Source organism: Haliaeetus albicilla, chromosome 22, assembly GCF_947461875.1.
Source record: "Haliaeetus albicilla chromosome 22, bHalAlb1.1, whole genome shotgun sequence".
In the NCBI taxonomy this organism is placed as follows: Eukaryota; Metazoa; Chordata; class Aves; order Accipitriformes; family Accipitridae; genus Haliaeetus; species Haliaeetus albicilla.
In genome coordinates this window covers 7728694-7747786 of record NC_091504.1, presented here as the reverse complement: position 1 = coordinate 7747786, position 19093 = coordinate 7728694, and the positions used below count along the sequence as shown (strand labels likewise).

Genomic DNA, 19093 nt, shown 5'->3' with positions numbered 1-19093 from the left:
CCTTGAGGGAGACTGCGGGGTGAAGCAGGAGAAGGGGGACCTGCTCCCATGCCCCACTGCGAGGCTCAGCAAACTCTGGGATTTTGGAGGAGGCAGCAGCTTGTGGTCATACTGCTAGCATGTTGATGTGCATCTTGGTCACCCCTGCAGCTTTTGAGCCCCATCATCAGACTTGGTTGAGTTTTAACCCCACAGAGACCTTGAACTTGTGTTTCTACATGTTTCATGACACCTTTGTGACCTCTACAGTGTCTGTTTGAGTCTGTCTTGCTGTAGTCTGGACCTTCCCTATAGCGCATATGCCTGGGACCCCTGAATGACGTGGTTTCCACCACAGATTCTGGTGTCTCGGAGATGCTCAGTGCTAAGTGGGGTTTTTACTCTCCTAAAGGCAATTTGTGTCAATTCAGTCTTGAACCCTCTGGTTTGTTTATTTTCTTAATTCTGCTTATCTGTGAGTTTTGAGGTGGGGTGGGCATTAGAGTACTTCATGTGCTGTTTATGCTGATTGTGGCTTGCAGCTCAAAATGCAAATCCTAATTAAGATACACTGGTGATGGGAGAAAGCTTTACTGAAATAGCAGCAGCTTTGCAAAGGAAGGGTGCCGTCTGGCATTGGGAAGGACTGTATGCTCTCAGTCCAGTGGCAGCATTGTGTGTTACAGAAGGGTCCTGGAATGAAGAGCCATCCCACCTACTGAAAGGGGTATGCCCTGTGTTTTCTCCCCTCAAGGTCTCTGGACAGAAAGCTGCAGCGACCGCTCCTGGGGAAGTCCCGAACGTTGCCCAGCATCCCGCAGTCCCCGGTCCTGAGCAGGCTTCCCCTTCTCGACTCCACAGCGTACAGGGAGGAGATGCCGGAGCAGAAGCCCTACAAGAAGCACTCTGCCTCTGACTGCCAGAAAGGCTGTACGGTCCCTTCTACCGGTGAGTGCTGCAGTGCTGGGGGAGCTTCCACCCCTTTCTGCCAGGAGGCCTGCAAAATCCTAGCAAGTGTTTCCTGCTTCTCCAGGGGCACAAATAACAATATAAATCCAATTCCAGTCTGTACGGGGTTTATCCTGCTCCAAAACCAGCCCTTCTTGATGAGGTTTGGGGTTTTTTTTTCCCCTCTCAGCCTTTCTTTGAGCCAGTTACTTCAACCTCCCCATCTTTCATATTACACTGATGAAAAAGCAGAGTCAGCTTGTGAAAGCCACCCAGTGTGGGGAGGTGATGCTCAGAGCCTTCTGCCTCTGTGTGAGCTGGATCTCCTGGCCACATGTGCTGGGGCAAGCTGCTGCCTCAGCGGCTCTCTGGCCTCTGCAACAGGCCAAAGTGTCTCTTTTCTGTGGCATGAAATGGCTTCAGGGCACTCGTTGCTGGTCTCCATCAGGAGCAGTGGCAGAGAGCAGCACTGCTGTACTCTTCCCACAGTCCTGGCCTGGAGTGGGGATTTGCTGTAGCAAATGCTCCCCAGTCTGGTAGTGTGTGTTGGCCTTCAGGTTAGCTGAGGGTTTTTATCATGTTCTTCTACTTGTATGCTGATTCTGATGAAATACTGATATGGTTGGGCCAGCTGCTCTGAACAAGTTTATTGGCAAAACCGTTGATGGCCAAAGTGTTTCAGTGCTTTTGGTGCCAGCGGAATCATGCTGGGGCCATAAAAATGATAGGGAAAGGGATTATGAGCACGGAAACAAAGATAAGGCCTGCAAGCCACGGCTGACAATCCACTGCTAAATAAAATCCTTATAAAACAGCTCCCTTCAAACAGCACTCTTGGATTTTTTATTTTTATTTTTTTTCAAATCTAACCTGCTCACAGTCAGATCACTGTGAGCTACCCAGCAGAGCAGCTGTCCAAACCCTGGATTAATTTTAAGGCCCTGCAGGCTGCGTTTCTTTTCCTGGTACTACTAATTCTACTAAAAGTTGTGCACAGAAAGGATACTGGCATGTCACTGAGCCCATCCTGCTGTGCTTGTTGCAGTGGTGCTCCTGGGTGTGCTGCAGTAGTCAAGTAACTGTTTTCTGCTGTGTGTGGGACCCATGTTTTTCCTTTCAGCCCACCAAACTTTAAGAGTGGGTCTTGGTATGGGAGGAAGACCTGTGGGAAAGCTTGTGTAGCTGACTCCTGGGGACATGAGGGATTGGGACACTTGTGAGTAGGTAGGTACTTGCAGGCAACTCCATTGCTTGGAATCGAAGATAGCTTGTGAGGTTCTGTGAGCCATCAGGATTTCCTGCATCGTGGTTTGCAAGGACAGACCTGAATAAATGATGGAGGTCTGCCTCCAGGTAGAGGGTGAAACAAAGTGCTTTCAGGACTCATGCCTGAGAGAGCATACACCATGAAGGACATGGCATCCATAGCACCCTTCTGCACCCAGCAGGTGCCTAGTTGGTGTGTGCTGGTGCTTCCAGGGAGCCGTGCTGGAGGTGGAGAGAGGGAGTGGGAGGCTGGTGTAAGACAGTGGGATGAAGTCCCAGTGTGAGTCAGACCCACTGCAAACCTCATCACCTTCTGCTGCAAACACCTCCTCTCCTGTGAGTGCAGACATCCTTGTACACCGTGGAACAGCCACCCTAGAGCAAACCCTGTGCGCAGCCTGTGCTGCACGGCAGGTGTAAGGAGGAGCCCTGATTGCATGTAACAAGTGTTTAGGATGTTGCTTTATCCATGGCTAGAAGGTGCCTAGGATGCCAAGAAAAGGAGGAGTGTGAAAACCCTTGTAGGTTGGAAGGCTCCCTCCACAGCCAGAGCCTTGGATGAATGAATGAGGAGTTGTTTTCTATCCAGATCCTCCCAGGTTCTTTTCCTGGCTCCTTGATACTCCGTTAGGAACTGCTAATTAGCTACTCATTAAGGCTATTGGCATGCTATCATGGAGGGGAAAAAAATAAAAGGGATTGGACTGTTAGCAGGGTGTGACATCTGGACTGCAGGACAAGAATGGAGCAGCATGTGGTGCGGGAGGTTAATGAGCCCTGGTATGCTGATGAGGAAAGCAGGATTGCCACAAGTATTTATGAATGAGAGCTGGGCTGTAGGGTGTCAGGAGGGAGACAAGATCCTTTCCTTAAAGAACTTGTGAATTTGCTTTGAGCGGGTGCCACCGCTCCCTGTTTGGTGGGGGGGATGGGACACGCGGCGAGCTGCAGCGGGGGACATGTGGCCAAAACTACCTCAGGAAGAGGCTCACCTGCAGGGACATGAGGCTTTGGCAGGAGCAGGGCTGTTCATGGGAGAGGTGCTGTAAGCTCATCTTCAGGGAGAGTTCAGCGCTCTGTGGGGAAGAAACCACGCTCTGGCTCGCTGCTGTCCTGGGGGCTACAATCAGAGAAGCTGCCAAGCAAGGTGGGAGAAGCTGTCGTCTCCGTCACGGATGAGGTGCGGCATCCTCATCTGACTGTTGGGATGTGTTCCCCAGCCTTTTGCTTTGTGTGTCCCGGTTCCAGTGTGGCAGCACTGGAGGAGGGGAGTGTCCTGTCACTCTGTGGGAGGTCACAGGAGATTATCCTGCTGTGGCACCACAGCTCCTGTGCAGGTCCTTGTGCGGGCACCAAGGCGCCTGGTGGGGAGCTGGGGCCCTAAGGATGTGCAGAAGAGCTGAGCCTGTGGCCGATGAGCCTGCCAAACCCTCTCTTCCTCACAAAAACAATCTTCCCTCTCATTTAGTGAGCCAGGTAGTTGCCTGGGCTGGTGAACAGGTCTGGGTTTCCTGTTGGTCTGGTTTTGTTGTTCCCCTTCAGGTAACTCGCAACAAGTGGTGGTGTGGTCAGCTGGGGCAGGCTCCGAGCTCTCTGTCTTTGTCCTTCAACCCCTTGCCTGGAGCAACACTCCTGGATTAACCCCAAACTCCTGACGGCTGCGAGCCCAGGATGTAGCGAGGGGGACATGAGCAAATGGGGCTTGGTTGAACAGGGGCAGGGGCAGCACCTGCCTCGTGCAAACCGTCATCCATTTGGTGTCACGTTTTGCAGTGCGCCAAGAGATTTCACGTGTGCTGGCAGCACAGAGAAATGAGCTGCCTTTTGCTTGTCCATCCTTGTTCTGTGCCCCTGTGAAGTTTTAGGGGTGGGACTGAGAAACACTTTCTGTTGCGCTCTCTTCCTTCTGCAGCAGGCAGGGGCTGCTTCTCAGCCTTTGGTTGCCTGCAGCTCTTACCTGCCAGCCTGCACAGGGAAGCCGCTGTGTGTGTTTTGCATTCCTGACCCCTTGCAGTTCCCTCAGCCTTACACCTGGAAGGAGTAGACCATGCTGGAGCTCTTCACTGCTTCCTCTGTCCCTTGTCTGTCACACAACATGCTGAGCTCTTCGGAAACTGGCTCCATGCCCCGCTGTGGAGCTGGGAAGAAGCTAACTGGTAGCATGGTTGGTGTAAGCTTATTGGGAATTACGCCCCCATGGGAGGAAAAGAAAGAAGCTGAAAGGAAGAGGCTGGATTTGAGCGTAGACTGGGACTCTGGAATTAATTTTCCTGATACAGGGATGTTTTGGATGGCCTTCCACAACGTCTGCATGAGTGTCAATCTTGTGTCTCTGTTGAACTTAGCAGAGGTGCCCATGCTGTGCTTTCAGCTAGGTAGTGGTGCTGGTTCATGTGCTCTTCTCCCTGGTAGCGTGTTGTTTAACAAGAGGAAGACCCTGGGCTCTGAGGCTTCAGCCTGATAACTGGGCAATGTGCCACCCCCTGTGCAAGAGGAACAGAAGGGGTTTTTTTACACCAGCCCATGCATTGGTGCTGAGGAAAACCTTTAGTATTGCTCACAGCGGCTGACGGATCAGCCTGTCCGTGCTGAGAGAGGAAGTACTGGAGAGGCAGCGGGTCTCTGTCCTTGCTGCCCTGTCTGTCCTTTGGTACATGTCCTCCCCAACACTTCAAATTGAGAAAGAAGATTTTTCCAGCAATTGTTATTGTCAAGCCCAAGAAGATGGTTAATATTTTAGAGGTGCTGATGTTGCCAGGCATAGCTCTGGGTGGTAGAGGGGTGAGCAGCTTCAAGGCAGAAAAGCATAAGGATGGTTGGCTTCCAGCTTGCGGGCTTGTTCCTGTCCCTGGCATTTCTTCTCCAGAGTCTTCTTGATCTTGCCATTCTATCTGTTCTGGGCTTGACCATTGATTTACTTGTTTGGTAGAAATCAGGAACAAGCCCTTTCAGCATGTAGAAAAGCTTTTTGGGGTAGACAAGGTCCTGGCTCCCTCTGCGGTGGCTCCCCATGCCCAGGGAGGAGGGACCATAGCCCTTCTGCCCAAGCATGGGAGAGGTTTGGAGAGGATCACCCCTTGGGCAGGCCAGGGAGCAGCTCTGCCTCTGGTCCAGCTCCAGGACTGTGCTGAAGGATACAGCTGCCTGTAGCCCCTTGGAGAGAGAAGAGACCAAGAGCAGCAAAATCTTTGGGAAAACTGGCATCAGTGGGATCAGATATGACCCTGTTGGTCTGTGGGACTTGAAACCCAACTCATCCTTAGGAGAGGCGTCCCGCACAGAGAAGTGGGTACAGCAGGTGGCTGTCCTTTCCCTTGTACCCTGGCAGCTGGGCTACGTTCAGCATGCAGCCTTGGCCCTGCCTCACCCAGGACAGCAGGGCAGTGGTGGCTGTGTCCGGGCATGCTGTGAGGGGACAGCCTCGGGGACAGAGGGTGGTGTGGGTGGTGGCTGAGCCATCACAGATGAGCATGGGGGCACCAGGGCTGGTTCCTCCTTCCGTGTGCGATTTTCCTGCATGTTGGGTGGGTCTCCTCCCGGGCTTAGTGCCTGTGTCGTGGAGTTTCCTGATGCGTCCCCAGAGCGATGCTATCTCACAGTGGCAGTCTGGATCTGGGCTCCGATTGATGTGTTTGTGCGTTGAATAATCACAGCTTTCAAACAGCAGTTCCTGTGTTGTAGGAGTTGACATTTGGAGAGGAGCAGCAGCAGCTTATTAAATTGAAAGTAGGAAAGGAAAAAAAGGTGCAATGCTAGGTAGTGCTATACCCCAGGTTGCCTCTTTGTTAGCATTTTTAAGCTCTCTGTCTTCTTCCCTCTTGTCCTCTTGGTTCTGCTGGTTTTGATTTGGTGCCTTCAGATCTGCTGGCAGGACTTCACACGCAGTGAGCTCTCTTTATACCTTAAAAAGCTTGGGGAGCTTGGGGAAGACACACTTTTGTTGAGACACAAGATGGAGTGGCCGGTTGCTGCTCTGAGGCTGGTGTCCAGCCTGTCTCTCATGATATTCAATGTAAAACCCACAGCCTTGCAGGGTAAACTAGACTTCACTCACTTTGTGGGTGGTTTTTACCTTAAGGCCTGTACTTTTTTTAAACTCTGGAAGTATTTTGCTCCTCAGCCCTGGCATAGCAGGATCATGGTCATTCATGCCTGAAGATGCTGGGTTTTTTAGAAACCAGAGACAAATGATCTTGCCTTGGGAAGAGGCTGCAGGAGGTGGAGAGTTTCTGAAGACAATCATGTGAGATGCCCTTTAATGCTGCAATGGCTAATAATTGATCATTTTTACAAGAATTGAACAAGAGGGTTTTATTGTTTATTTGTTATGGCTATTGAGAAGTTATTTTGGCTGGGGTGTGGGAGGCAAGGCAAACTCCAGATGTAAAGATGAGATTGGCAGCAAAAAGCATGCGGCATCCAAGCTGCTCGGAAAAGAGCAGAGCGGTGATATTATGGAGACATTTCCTATTGCGTTTTGTTATTTTTGACTTTTGTTGCAATGAAATATGGTTAGTCCTACCCCGGGAACGCCAGCTCTGCGTGATGCTGACTGTCCTCTGCTGCTGCTGCTTTCTCAGTGTCAATGAGGTTTTGTATCCAGGCACTCTAGCCCTGCAGTGCTGCATCAGATGGTGCTGCTGGCGATGGGCTGTGTGGAGCTCGAGGAGACCAGAGGTCTGGTTTCTGTCCTTGGTTTGGCTGTTGATTTGCTCTTGGCCATGCCATAAAGAGTTTCCTGGAGGAGGAGATGGCAGTAATTCTTTTGCAATTTGCAACATTTGTGGTGCTTCGGTTTTCCCATTCACAAAGCAAGATTTATTATCGTCACCAAGTACAGAGCATGTGAATACCTACAGGAGAGAGGTTTGATACAGGTGTGTAGCATTAATGCCAGCAGCAAGAACTGTGTGTGGTTCTGATTGTAGGATTTTTATTCCTTTAAAAAAAAGCCCCAAATGTTTTCTTTAATGTGGAATGTCTTATTGGACTTGGGGTGATGAAGAATGAGTGAAATTTTTTATTTCTTTATAAATGACCCTTTTAAATGGGATAACCCTATTAGAGTTAAAGAGCAGGAAGTTTTTAAGTATTAGGATTTTGGTCTGCTGATTATTCTGAGTAATAATATTTATACTGCAGTAGTGCCTGAAGGCCCTGACTCTGGCCAAGTCTTTGTTGTGCTCAACTGTGTTTTACCGATTCCTGCCAGAAAGATGTTAGGGGCTGTGGGTACATGAGGCTGGACAGGGTGGAAGCAGTGGCTGTTGCCTGGGGCAGGTGGGGGCAAGGGTACACAGGGGCTTGTGGTAGGGATGGATGGGCTCTCCGACCTCCTCTGAGTTCTGCAGCACCCATACCCCATGGCACGCTGGTGGGTGTGGGATGGGCAGAGGGGGTCTGGGCTGTCTGCTGGGTATCCCCACCGCTGGGCTGGAGGGATAGGACATGGCCTGGGCTGTGGTTCTTATGGGGTGGCATGTCCTTCTGCTCCCCAGGGGAGGCCTGGCGGCTGGAGGACGACTGCACGGACCCCCCCAGGGACCCCCAGCTTGGCACGGCAGTGGAGGATGCCCCGTTCAGCTACTTCCGCACCCGCTCCTTCTACATGAGGAAGAGCCTGTCAGTCGACAACCACCTGGGGTCCCTCAGCTATGCCGTCCACCCGGTGGAGACAAAGGCCGAGCGCGTCAAGACCAAGCTGCGGCGGCAGTTCGTGAGTATCGGGGTGTCTGGCCCCCTGCATTAACACATGCAGCTTTCCAAAACCACCGACATGTCAGAGAGCTGTTTTTATGTGCAGCATTACCAAAAGAAAAGAAAAAGAGGCTGTTCCGGCCTGGTTGAGCAGATGGTGGCAGGAGCTCGAGTTTGCCCTCATCGTGGCAGAGCCTCTGCCTGCCTCGCCTGGTAGGGTTTCTGGCTCCCTGCTTCCCGTTGGGCTGTCGCTGGCTCAGAGGCGGCTGTTGCTCAGCTGGGTGACGTGTGGGGCGAGTGCCTTTTCTCTGGGTGCCGCTGTCCAAAGTATGAAACAAGGTTGAAAGCAGGAAATGAGTGTTCCTGTCCTCTGCCTCGTATGCATGAGCAACTGGGTCTTTTCAGGAGCTTGCCCTGGGCCAGCAGATGGGCGCAGTGAGGGGCTGGGGCGAGCAATGAGCCAGCACCGAGACCCTGGGGCAGCTCAGCCCTTTCTGGCCCTTCAGAGCATCCTGGTGGCAGGATGGCAGGGACATGTCAGGGCTGCGCCGCAGCTGAGGGAGACTCTGATCAATGTTTAATGGGCTTTGCCTCTTCTTTTTCCCAGAGACACCTGATACAGGGATTCGTATGGCCTTCCTCCTGCCTCGTTACCGGCCTCAGGGTTGTAATGAGGGCTCAGGTGTCCCGGTGCTGAGAAACACTCAGTGTTGGTTGGAAGTGGGTGAGAGCATTGGTACAATGGGAGCAGAGGGGGGAGTGCGTGCCCTTGCAACCCAAAGTGCTGCTGAGAGCTGCTGGCTGAGACAGCGGTGCTCACCCAGTTGTAGGCTTTGGACAGATGCATCTTTTGAGACTCCCTGAATTTGCTAACTTTCCTCTAGCCCAGAGGAGCGCCTGATCCCCTTGCTGGGTCGCGCAGACTGGTGCTGCTTCTGGTGTCCCCTGGGCTGCATCGCTGCTGTACAGTGTGGTTTTGGGGGCTAGCCCTCTCTGCTTGTGCTCGGATGGACTGTTGAACGTAACTGCTCCTTTTCTCCCTGCGAGGACAGTTCTGGCCTCAGCAGTGTCTCAATGCTTTTCTGTGTGCAGCAGCAGCAGCAGATGCCCGAGAGGGTGAGTCTGGGGTAGCTGGTCACAATGCCAGTGCTGCCAGCGGCACCTGTGAACCATCTTTGTGGGAGCTGCTGCCTCAGGCTCAGGAGGCAGGTGAAAGCCTCAGGGATGGAGACGAGCAGAAGTGGGATGGGGTGCCCGATGAGCAGCTGAAAGGTGTTGGAGGCATTTAAGATGAGGCCGTCCTGCTGTGGGGTAAGGCGTGTATGTCTGCTTTATCTGTCCTTCAGCCTGTATCTGCAGACCCAAGCTGTGCCCAGGAGAGCGGGAAGTTGCTGAGATGTTGGGGACCGTTATGGTTTCAGAGATGGTCTTTCAGTATCCCTGTGGGACTTGTCACCCACAGCCTCCCTTCTGCAGCGGAGATAGGCGCAAAAGGCGTGGAAGGGCTTGGGCTTTCAGCCCAAGCAGCATCCTCATGCCTGCAGAGAGGTGGGCTCTGCCCTTCCCCATGGGGCAACCTACTGCCCCCTGCCCGTGGGGCCAGCTGCTGCCTGCTCAGCACCATGCCGGCACCTCTCTATGCTGTTCGCAGGTGGTTTGCTTGGGCCTTTGACTTCACAAGGTTTTGGGGACCTTTAGCTTTCCTTGGTGTACTCACGGAGCCGACTGTCCATCAAGGAGCAAAGCAGGATTTTTGTAGGGTGTTTGTTTTTTTTCTTGCTATGTCACTTCTGGTTTGTTTTAACAGCTAAAAGATGTTCTTGCCGTAGGCTCAGCCACGGGCTGTGACCTTGTGAGACTTACTGAGAAAAGCAGACTCATCCTACCTGGAAAGGGCATCAGCAGGGCCCTTCAGCGGGGGCTTGGGGCAGCAAGTGTGCAGGAAGCTGAGCTGGCAGCTCATTAGCTGAGGCTCAGGCCGGTATGGGACCAGTACACCCCACATATCTAGAGAGCCTGTTTTTTAAGTTCAAAGTAAAGGTCCTGCCAACCTGGGGAAGTTATTTCCAACAATAGGTAGCTAGTGCTGGGCTCCACATCCTCCCTAGATTTGGTAATTACTTTCCATCTCTGTGCTGGAGGCGTTGCAGTTTCCCCATGGTTCACGTTGTGCCCTGGCCCGCTGTGCGACGGCTGCTCTGCCCAGCCCTGGCTCTCTGAGCACGGCTGGTGGAAGAATTGGTGCCAGGTGAGAGCCGCTCTCCGCGTGCATGGCAGAACATTTACAGGAGAGAATATGATTTGCCTTTCCTGCAGTGGCTCATCTGGGACCTTTTAGGAAAGTCCATGTTTAAAGCTTGATTCATTTTTCTGGGTTGTTGCACTTACCCAGCTCGTAACATTAAATTTCTGGCTTTGCTCTTTCTGTGCTGACAGTCTGAGCTGCCTTTGCCTTGCGATGCAGCTGCTTGGCTTTCTATTTTGGGAATTGCTGAGTGAGGGGAGAGGCTCCTGGTGCAGGGCTTTTAGGGGGTCTGCCAGGACCCTAACCTGGCAGGGTGCATGGAGATGGGGCAGAGCTATTGCCCGCATGCATCTGTGCTGTGCAGCTGTCTTGCATCCATTTGATTAGGCTCTTTGCCTAGTGAAGGCTTTGTGTTGGCCATGAGCATCAAAGATTTCTCCAAGAGGGAATTTACTATAGCTCGTGTGAAAGCACGTGAGGCTTGCCTCCCTGCACCTCTGGGGTATGGCATGCTGGAGTGCTGCCGGTGTTGCTGAGGCATCTTTCCACTTCCCTGCTGGTGCAGAGGAAGCACCTGCAAATCCTGCTTGGCCCTGTTTCCCAGGAGCGGCTGCCCTTCCTGTGTCCGCTGGAGGCGAGCACACCTGCCTTCGTCCAAGAGCATGGCGGAGGACAGATTTCCCTCAGGCACGCAGCTGGTGGCATGTGTCTGTGGTCCCACTGCTGGCATGTGATGGATCTGCACATACAGATTACCTGAATTTGCATAATTTGAATTTTAAATGAATTCCAATTTTTGTGATTGTCAGAACAGTTTTCTTTCTGATAAGGCTTTCCTTTTAACTCCTCTAAGGCTTGTAATGTTGGCGATATTTCCACCTTTGAGAAAGAGGAGCACTGACTGCTTTTGACATCTGTCTGTCACATGGATCCCCCACATTTCCTCCATGGGTCCAGCGTGTCTGTGCTGTATTGGAGGCGGTAGCCATGGCCGGGGCTGGGACTGTGCTCTGAGACCTTGTGCGTGTTGTTTTGGGTCACTCAGTGACTGACAGGGGACTGTTTTGGGTTTTGTGCCCAGCTAGCTCTGTGCTGCCTCCAAGACGGGCAGCAAGGAGCAGGAGTGGGACCTTCTGCAGTGTCCCTTGCCTGGGAGGAGGAGGAGAGTGACAGTGGCTGCGTTAACAGGCTGTGGTGAAAATTCTTGTCTTCACAGGAGCCCTGATCATTAAAGGCAGAATTAACCCTGTTAAACTCAGTATTAGCCTTACGGAGCATTAAAGGAGGTTGCGCAGGACTGAGTCACTGTCTGTGATGACTGCTAGGACAGTCAGTGCAGATTACTGCAGGGCTATGAGTGAATTTGTACTCTTTCTTTTTCCCCTTGGGATTTTGAAGTGCTCTGTATCTAGGCCAGTTGCTCTGGTATTGCCCACTGACATTGTGATGTTATAAGGAAACCTATTAAGCTGATGGAGCAGATCCTGCTGCTCCCTGAAGAGGAAGAGCCAGCAGTGCCCTGGGTCCTGGTGTGCTGGCCGATGGGTCATTAGCTTGATTTGCAGCAGGTCTCTATCCTGACCCTTCTGCTCCTCCAAAATGAAATGCTGCTCTTTGTGCATCACAGAAGTGTTAGCCAATTTGTGCAGGTGAGATGGAGGAGAGCGGTGGTTGACATTGCCATGCCACAGCAGCAGGTCCAGCTCTGCCATCCCTGGTGCTGCCCCAACTGGCCTGACACTTCTGCTTGCTTTAGTTCATTCATGTTTCAAGTAGGTGAGACTTAAGGTTGTGTTCTTTCCTGGCTGTGTTCTCATGCACTGATTTATTTTATTTTTAAATTATTACTATTTTTTGTATGGTATTTTTTCCAGGCTGTCATTTTGTTATGAAATGTCTGTGCCCTCCAGGAAAGACTTAGAGCCCTGTTTGTCTTGGGAGCTCTACAGATGAGTTGAGTGGAGGTAATCCTTGCCTTACAAAACCCATAATGAAGGAGAAAAGGCTAAGCAGAATGGCAGAGCCTGGGAAAAGGAGGCAGTGAGGAGACAAACTTGCTTTGTGGCAGAAACCTGATCAAATCTGGTGCTCACTGAAGTTACTAACAGTGCCTGGGCTGTAGGAGGCAAGCACTGGCTGACATGTACCCATCGAGGTTTTCCTATTCCATGGATAATGTTCAGTCCAGAAACTCCTGTACCTGATGGACACTGCAGTGATGTTGGGGAGCTGGAGCACACAGGTGAGAAGCTGCCTCGCCCCAGAGCAGCACTGGTCCATGGGATGTGAGTATCTCTGTCTGGGTTGTTGGTGCCAGGCAGAGCCAGGAGCAGAATGGTTTCTGCTTGGAGGGACCCATCCCTGCGTTATCCCAATGGTTTGGTCTTGTTCCTAAGTGTGCAGGGACTTACCGAGTCTGTTGGGTGCAGCACGTTGTCTTCTGTATGCAGCCAGTGCTGGAGGCTCTGATGTGATGCTTATGGTGATAGCAAAGCCAGGCTCAGCCCTGCTGTAATCCCACTGATGCCAGTGAAATCATACCAGTGGTAACACTCTCCTGCTTGCTTTATTTTATTTGGTTATGTTCAGACACTGCTGCAAAACCATACTCTGTCATACCTGATTTCAGAAAATGGCAAACAGCCAGTCGATACTTGTTTGTGCCCTGTAGTTCAGTGTAACAAAAAAAGAAATTAGAGGCTGGAGCCATACAAGAGGCAGGTCAGTTGTGTTTCATGAAGAGGTGGAGTAGAGCGATGAGAGTTGTACCGGATCTCTGCACATGCTGCCCTCAGTTTTGCAAAGCACAATTGCAGTGAGTGTCTTGAGGAGGTAAATGCAAAGGTAGATGAGGTATGCACACCGTATCATCTAACTGCGCCCAACCCCACCTTGGCAAACTGATCACTTGCTGACCGTTGTTCACTGAGTATTTAAAAAAAGCAAAACCGAACCTGATAAATAACATGACACTTGAGCTAGATAGCAGCTTATTCACTAGAGAACAGGCAGCAGAGCAGTCCCTGGGAGCAGGCACCGAGTGGGAGAGGCTGCCTGTGAATCACTCCGCTTTGCAAATTAGTGCAGGAGTTGACCGACACAGTAATGCTCGAAACTGAAACATACCCAGCTCATTTCTTTGGCGAGCGTGGTTTTATTTGCAATGGCAGCTTGTTGCATCCCAGCAAATGCTTTGCAGTGCCTGTAGTAAAAGCAGTGATAGCTTGGGAAGAGGACAGTGTGCTATGGGTCTGCCCTTAGCATCTCCACACAAAGGGAAATGTCTCCTGTGGGGAAGAATTAGAGGGGGCAGCTTTGTGGGGACCACTCAAAGCCGGGATGGTAGAGAAGGGGGTTCCTGGTGGTGTATGTGGACAGTACGATACGTCCCACTTTTTTAAAGCCAAACTGGGAGCAGGTATATGTGATAAACAGTGTAAACTGAGTGAGCTGGGGCAGATGTGACCACAGCTGCTCTTTGGGATCGAGCCTGCTGCACCAAAGGGCTTTTGATCCCCTGCTCACGCAAAGGTGTCTTCGGGTGTTTGGGAGGGGGAGTTTTGCTTAATGTCAGCCAACGTGTCATTCTGGTTGTCTGCTTATGGGGGAATCTGGTGGTAGGTTTTGCTGAGATATATAAAGGTGTATTTTGTCTGTTTTAAATGACCAAAACGCAGGTCACTTAAAGTCTTGTATTTCTGGAGCAATGTCTTATCTGTATGAACATTGGACTAATATTGCTAATATTCTCGAACCATGCTTGGCTGCTACTTTGTGCTTACCTTCCTAACCTTCCCATCATTTCTGTGGTCAGTGGGGAACTTGTCTGTGAGAATAGGAAAAAGAAAATGAAATCCAAGTATCACACAAAGCCAGATGGCCAGAAACAATGACAACGTGCCGGGACAGTGCTGGGGTGCAGTGCTCGCAGAGTTGATTCCCTGGAGCTCCATGAACTTGTGTAGTTCCTGACCCTGCCCTGGCTTTGCATGGTTTCCCCTGTTTGCCTTTGGGGACTGTAAATTTGTGGCTGCGTTTCCCACATGCTGCCACTGCTGGGTGTGTACCCGTGGTGGATGGCTGGGATGGGGCTGCGGTGTTTGCCCGGTGGCAGCTCAGCTCTGCCCCATCTTCAGTTCCATGCAAGGGTAGGTCTGTGCATGTTTAGTTGCTCAGCTGCCTCTGCAACAGGGACAGGCAGAGGTGTACAGACTCACAGAGTGCGGAAAACGCTATCGACTCGACACCCAGCACGCTGGGATAATTTACAACCCCGCAGGAGAGTGAGGGGATGCGTGAGCTCTGTGAGCCAGTGTGACGTTTCACAGCAAGCTGCAAACAGGCAGGAGACAGCATTTCTTTTTCCTTTCAGAAACAATGGCTCAGCCATAAGTTCTCTTCCTGTTGAAGAGGTTAGGTGACCAGGGCACAGCCTAGGAGCTGCCTGTGTCACATTTTGGCTATGAAGGTGTCTTTCTGGTGCTCTCAGCTGTCTTGGTGGTGCCCGTGCTGGCCTGCCAGGACAGCTGAAGAAGCCTTTGCCTGCAGTCAGGGTGTGTTTGTGGCCGAAGCCTGCATGTTAGCGTGGAAACATTACAAGCTCCAGCAACAATGCTGGCAATAGTAGGTAAGATCCTGGGTGAGAGCAGCAGGTAACCATGCAGCTCTCCATCAGCAGAGGTTTAATGGTTTTGCAAAGGGGCGGCTGAAGACACCTTAATTGCTTACCTCCATTGTGCGCGGTATTTGGTCAGCACAAATGTGTGGCATGCAGGAGGTTCCTGAAAGCTTGCAAACACCAGCACATGCTCTTCCCTCTTCCCCTCTGCAAATCTTTGCTTCCTGGTGCCACAGCAGCCGCCTTCCGCCCACAGCTAAAAAGCTCGGTGCATCTGCAGGGTGGATGCGTAGATGCTGACTGATGGTTGTATAAAGCATTTACAGCTTGGTGGGGTGCACCAGCCTCTACCAGCAAACCTCTTTGGGTTGTGGGGACCTGCAGGCAGAACTGGAGTGTGTGTTCCCTCCCAATTCTGGTGTTAGAGAGATTTTCCAGTTTTCTGAAGGGAAAATACTGAGTAGTTTGTCTCTTACTATTAGTTGATTATTATGATCTATTAGTTGATGTTTATTTAATGCTTAATACAGGGCAAAACCACACTGTATTCATAAATCACCTGTAGGAAGCCTCTCCTGTTTGTTGTAAGTGATGTGACACCCACTGATGGGCAGTCTTTCAGACGTTTGAGAGTACAGTGCTTTAAAATAGACAGTAGCTGTGGGCCCCTGTGCTTGAATCTGGAAAGTGTTTATTGCCAAGAAACAGACTTTGGTTTTGATTTGAATACTGCCATTTTGCAGGCTGGATACTAGTGTGAACTATGTATCACTTTCCAGGGCTCTTATAAGAGAGGATGCAGGCTGGCTTTGGTCCTAAGTTGGGCCTTTTCAAATAACTTATACAAATTACTAGGAAATAACCTCTAGATTCAAAAATATAACCACAATTAAAATCCACCACGATTTCCCTGCAAACCTGCAGTGTTTGCTCCCTCTGCTGGCTTTGCTTTGGGAAGGAGCAGCCTGGGTTCAGCCCTGTGCAGCCTGCTCAGGGATGGGGATGCTGGCGGAGCACAAGGCTGGATTGGGAGGTGGTAGAGGGAGCATCCAACGAACTGACAGAGAGAAAAGCAGTGACATTCCAGCCGCCGATGCATTAGCATTTTGCTTCTGGGCAAGGATCATCAAATGCACAGAAAGCAGCAGGGCTGAGGAGGAGGAAAGCAGAGTCCTTTGCCAACTTCCAATTTTACTCTGCTTCTCCAAGCTAGACTCGCTAAAAATGTGCACTGTGTCCTTTGGTATTTGAAGTTTGTGTGAAAGAAGAAAACAACTACAGTGATTTAAAATAAGCGAGAAATTATTTCACAAGCGGGAGTATTCCTGCTCTGTGGCAGGACTGGTGCCTCACAATGTGAAACTTGAATGAGTTTTCCGGTTGGTGCTGCAGCCTGGGCTGGGGTCTCAGCGATACAGGATGGACTGGGGATGCTTTGGGCTGTAGCCAGCGATGGTCTGGCTGCGCAGAAAAGCGAATGCTTTTGGATGACTCAATTTTGCTGACCACATGATGGCTTGTGCCAGCAGGGCCCAGACCAGTTTCTGGTTGGCGTGAGGAGGTGCCTCTCCTCGGCACAGCTTACCCGCCTGCCTTGTGCTTGTTGTCCCCTCCCAACAGCTGGGTGTGATGGTGACAGTGGCCACACATCTGCTGCCCAGGTCCTTCCTGGCCTCTGCATCCAGCCAGAGAGGTCCCATCTGCTGGGGTTGTTCCTGTTAATCCCAAAGCACGCAGTCTGGTAGTTTTTTGTCATCCTGATTTCTTTTTCTTCTCGCTTTTTGGGCTCTGTGGTTTGCCAGCAAGAATGTCTTTGTGATTGTGGGTCCCTGGATCCCAGCCTCATTGCTGCTCAGACTAGGCATAGTAAACCATGTTTTCTGCTGACCATAGGGCCTCTTTGTCCACCTACAGACCTTTTTTGTGTTTCCCTTGGTAGATCTGCTCCTCTGCTCTTCCTCTCAAGCCCTCTTGCTGTTGCTTTCCCAGATATCAGACAGCAAATCTGGTTGCTGTAGTTTATCCTCGTACAACTCAGAGCTCACAGTCTGCAGGTCTTTGGGTCTTCTCAATCTGAGGAAGGCAGGTGCCCCAGATTCATGAGCAAATAGTGCAGCTCTTTGCAAATGCAACCCCCAAAATGCCTTTCATTAGCTATTGGAGAGTGCCAATGAAGAAAGTACTTTGACAGCCTGAGATTTAAATGCTTCAGAGTACTTGCCCTGCAAGCAGATTCATGCAGGGAGGTGCTTGTGCCTGAACAAGCCCTTTTGGGCATTGTTATGGCTTCATACGGAATCCAGGATCTGGGAAGTGGATACAGCTGCAGAACTGGGAGCAGTTTAGTGTAGTGGCTCTCTGTAGGTGGCACTTTGTGTGTGCTGGATGCCATCAAGTGGATGCTGCAAAGCCTCACCATGTGCAGCCTGCCTGGGGATGCACAGGATAAATCACCAGCGTGCTGTAAAGCTTGCTTTTTTTGTTAGAAACCGTGCGACTCCAAGAGATGCTCTGTGGGGTCAGGGCATGGGTGCAGTAACAGTTGTGTGCTGCAAGAGGTCTCTGTAGCACAGCGCTTCGGTGCGCCGGTACCCACTGCAGAGCAGCACCTCCTCAGGCTGCTCGGACTTGTCTTCCCCCCTCTGGAAGAAGGGCTTTGTTTTACCTATCCCTGCCCTCACTGGCGAGGTCTGAGGTCTCCTCAGCCTCCAAATCCTCGTGGTCTCCCCACTTCTTGCACTTGGAAACCTGGGGAAATCGGCCAGACCTCCCCAGCACATTGGGGGGTCGCCGTGTTGGAACACGGTGGTCACATCTTGACTGGTCATTGTTAATGAGCATTGTCAGGGCTCTGCACTCTGCCTGGAGCTGAGACTCGGCTCTTTGCTGCTGTCTGCTTTCCAGCGTGAGCTGTGACAGTGGGAAGACTGCTGGGACGTGACCCTGGGTGCCACTTGGAGCATGCTCGTCCTGCTGCAGGCACTCAGGGTGCCAGCACCTAATATAGGGTTTGCTGCCTGCTTGGCTTTGTTGGACCTTGCCTAAAGAGCAAGTGACTTTGGGGGACATTGTTACGGACCAGAAACCTTTACCTGAATAGAGCTTTTTCTCACACAGACTGCCTTGCCTGCCCCTCCGGCGCACACAGCTTCCATGGGAGCTCGGTCGTGGTAGAACTGATCTTCAGCCCCGGCCCTTTCCTACATGAGCAGCTTCCCTGGCAGTGTGATGTGGCAGGACAGCTGTCACCCTGCTTAATGGGACACTGACACATATCGGGGAGAGGTGATGTGTCTAACTTGTGTTGCCTTGTGTCTCCTTTCCCCCTCTGTGCATGTGCATCGGTGCCCACCCCTGCACGTGGGAACATGCTGGGCACCATGAGGTCTGGACACAGACTGGGGCTGATTCAGGTCCTTGGGCAAGGATGACAGTGGAAGGCAGAAGGTCTGGTGGGGGTACCGTGTCTCCAGCCTTCCGTGGAAGGACTGGGGATGGGAAGAGCTCTCTGCCATCACCAGAATCCTTGGCAGGCTCTCCACGGGCTCTCTCAATCGCCGAGAGGCTTGTGGTGACGTCTGAAACCTCCTAAGGAGCACAGCGAAGCAGAGGTTCAGAGAAGGAGCTGGTCGGAGGCTGAAGATTAAGCGGAGCATTTCCGGTGGGAACAAGATGATGTCTGGGGTCGGGTGTCATCTCACTTTGATGGTAACAACAGCTTTGCTGTTGTTGGGAAGGATGGAAAAAGAAAGGATCCTGAAACCCAAGACCTGTTTTGCTATTTACTTTGGTTCTGTTTTTACTCCAAGAATAGAAACAAAGACGGTGGATTTGCATCACCAGGAGCAACTTGAGGAGGGAGGAGGAAGTGGTGGGGCCTCATTAGTGGCAGGAATGTGCTGGCAAGAGGAGGGCCCCGGTGACAGGGGAGGCGGTTTGACCTGGGGGTTCCTATTAGCATTTTCTTCATCTCACTTCTCCCCCCTTGTGTTTTACTTTTTTAATGACTAGTTTGCAAGCTTCAGAAAGTTGAGCCTTATCTCTACAAGGGAGTGTTTGCAGTGGCAGAAATAGCCCAAGCTTCAATGGAGAGTAAGGTGCCTTTGGAGGCTGCCCCAGTTGCATAGCTGGATCTTGATCTCCTGGAAAGAAAAAGAGGTTTATCTCTTTCTGCACTGACACTTTAGAGGTCTTTGCCTGTCACACAAAGAAAGCTGTTTTTCCTCCCTCCTGCTGCTGCAGTCACATCTCCAAACTGAGCCTGATCACACCAGAGGACTAAGAATAGCTGCAGAGAAGTGGTGCTGGGGTGGCTGTATGGCCCACAGCTGTGAGACCTT

General features: G+C 51.4%; 1 protein-coding gene across 9 annotated transcripts in view; it reads left to right on the top strand.

Annotated features, from left to right (window-relative positions):
- The window catches only part of LOC138690478 (ankyrin repeat and fibronectin type-III domain-containing protein 1-like), a 256553-nt gene that overhangs the window by 74469 nt on the left and 162991 nt on the right, over positions 1–19093 (top strand). For all 9 annotated transcript variants that reach the window (XM_069809572.1, XM_069809571.1, XM_069809569.1 and 6 more), the window contains 2 exons: positions 734–927; positions 7692–7909. In XM_069809572.1, the coding sequence (XP_069665673.1) occupies positions 855–927; positions 7692–7909 (291 nt within the window). In that variant the 5' untranslated portion in view covers positions 734–854. The remainder of the gene's footprint in view (positions 1–733; positions 928–7691; positions 7910–19093) is intronic.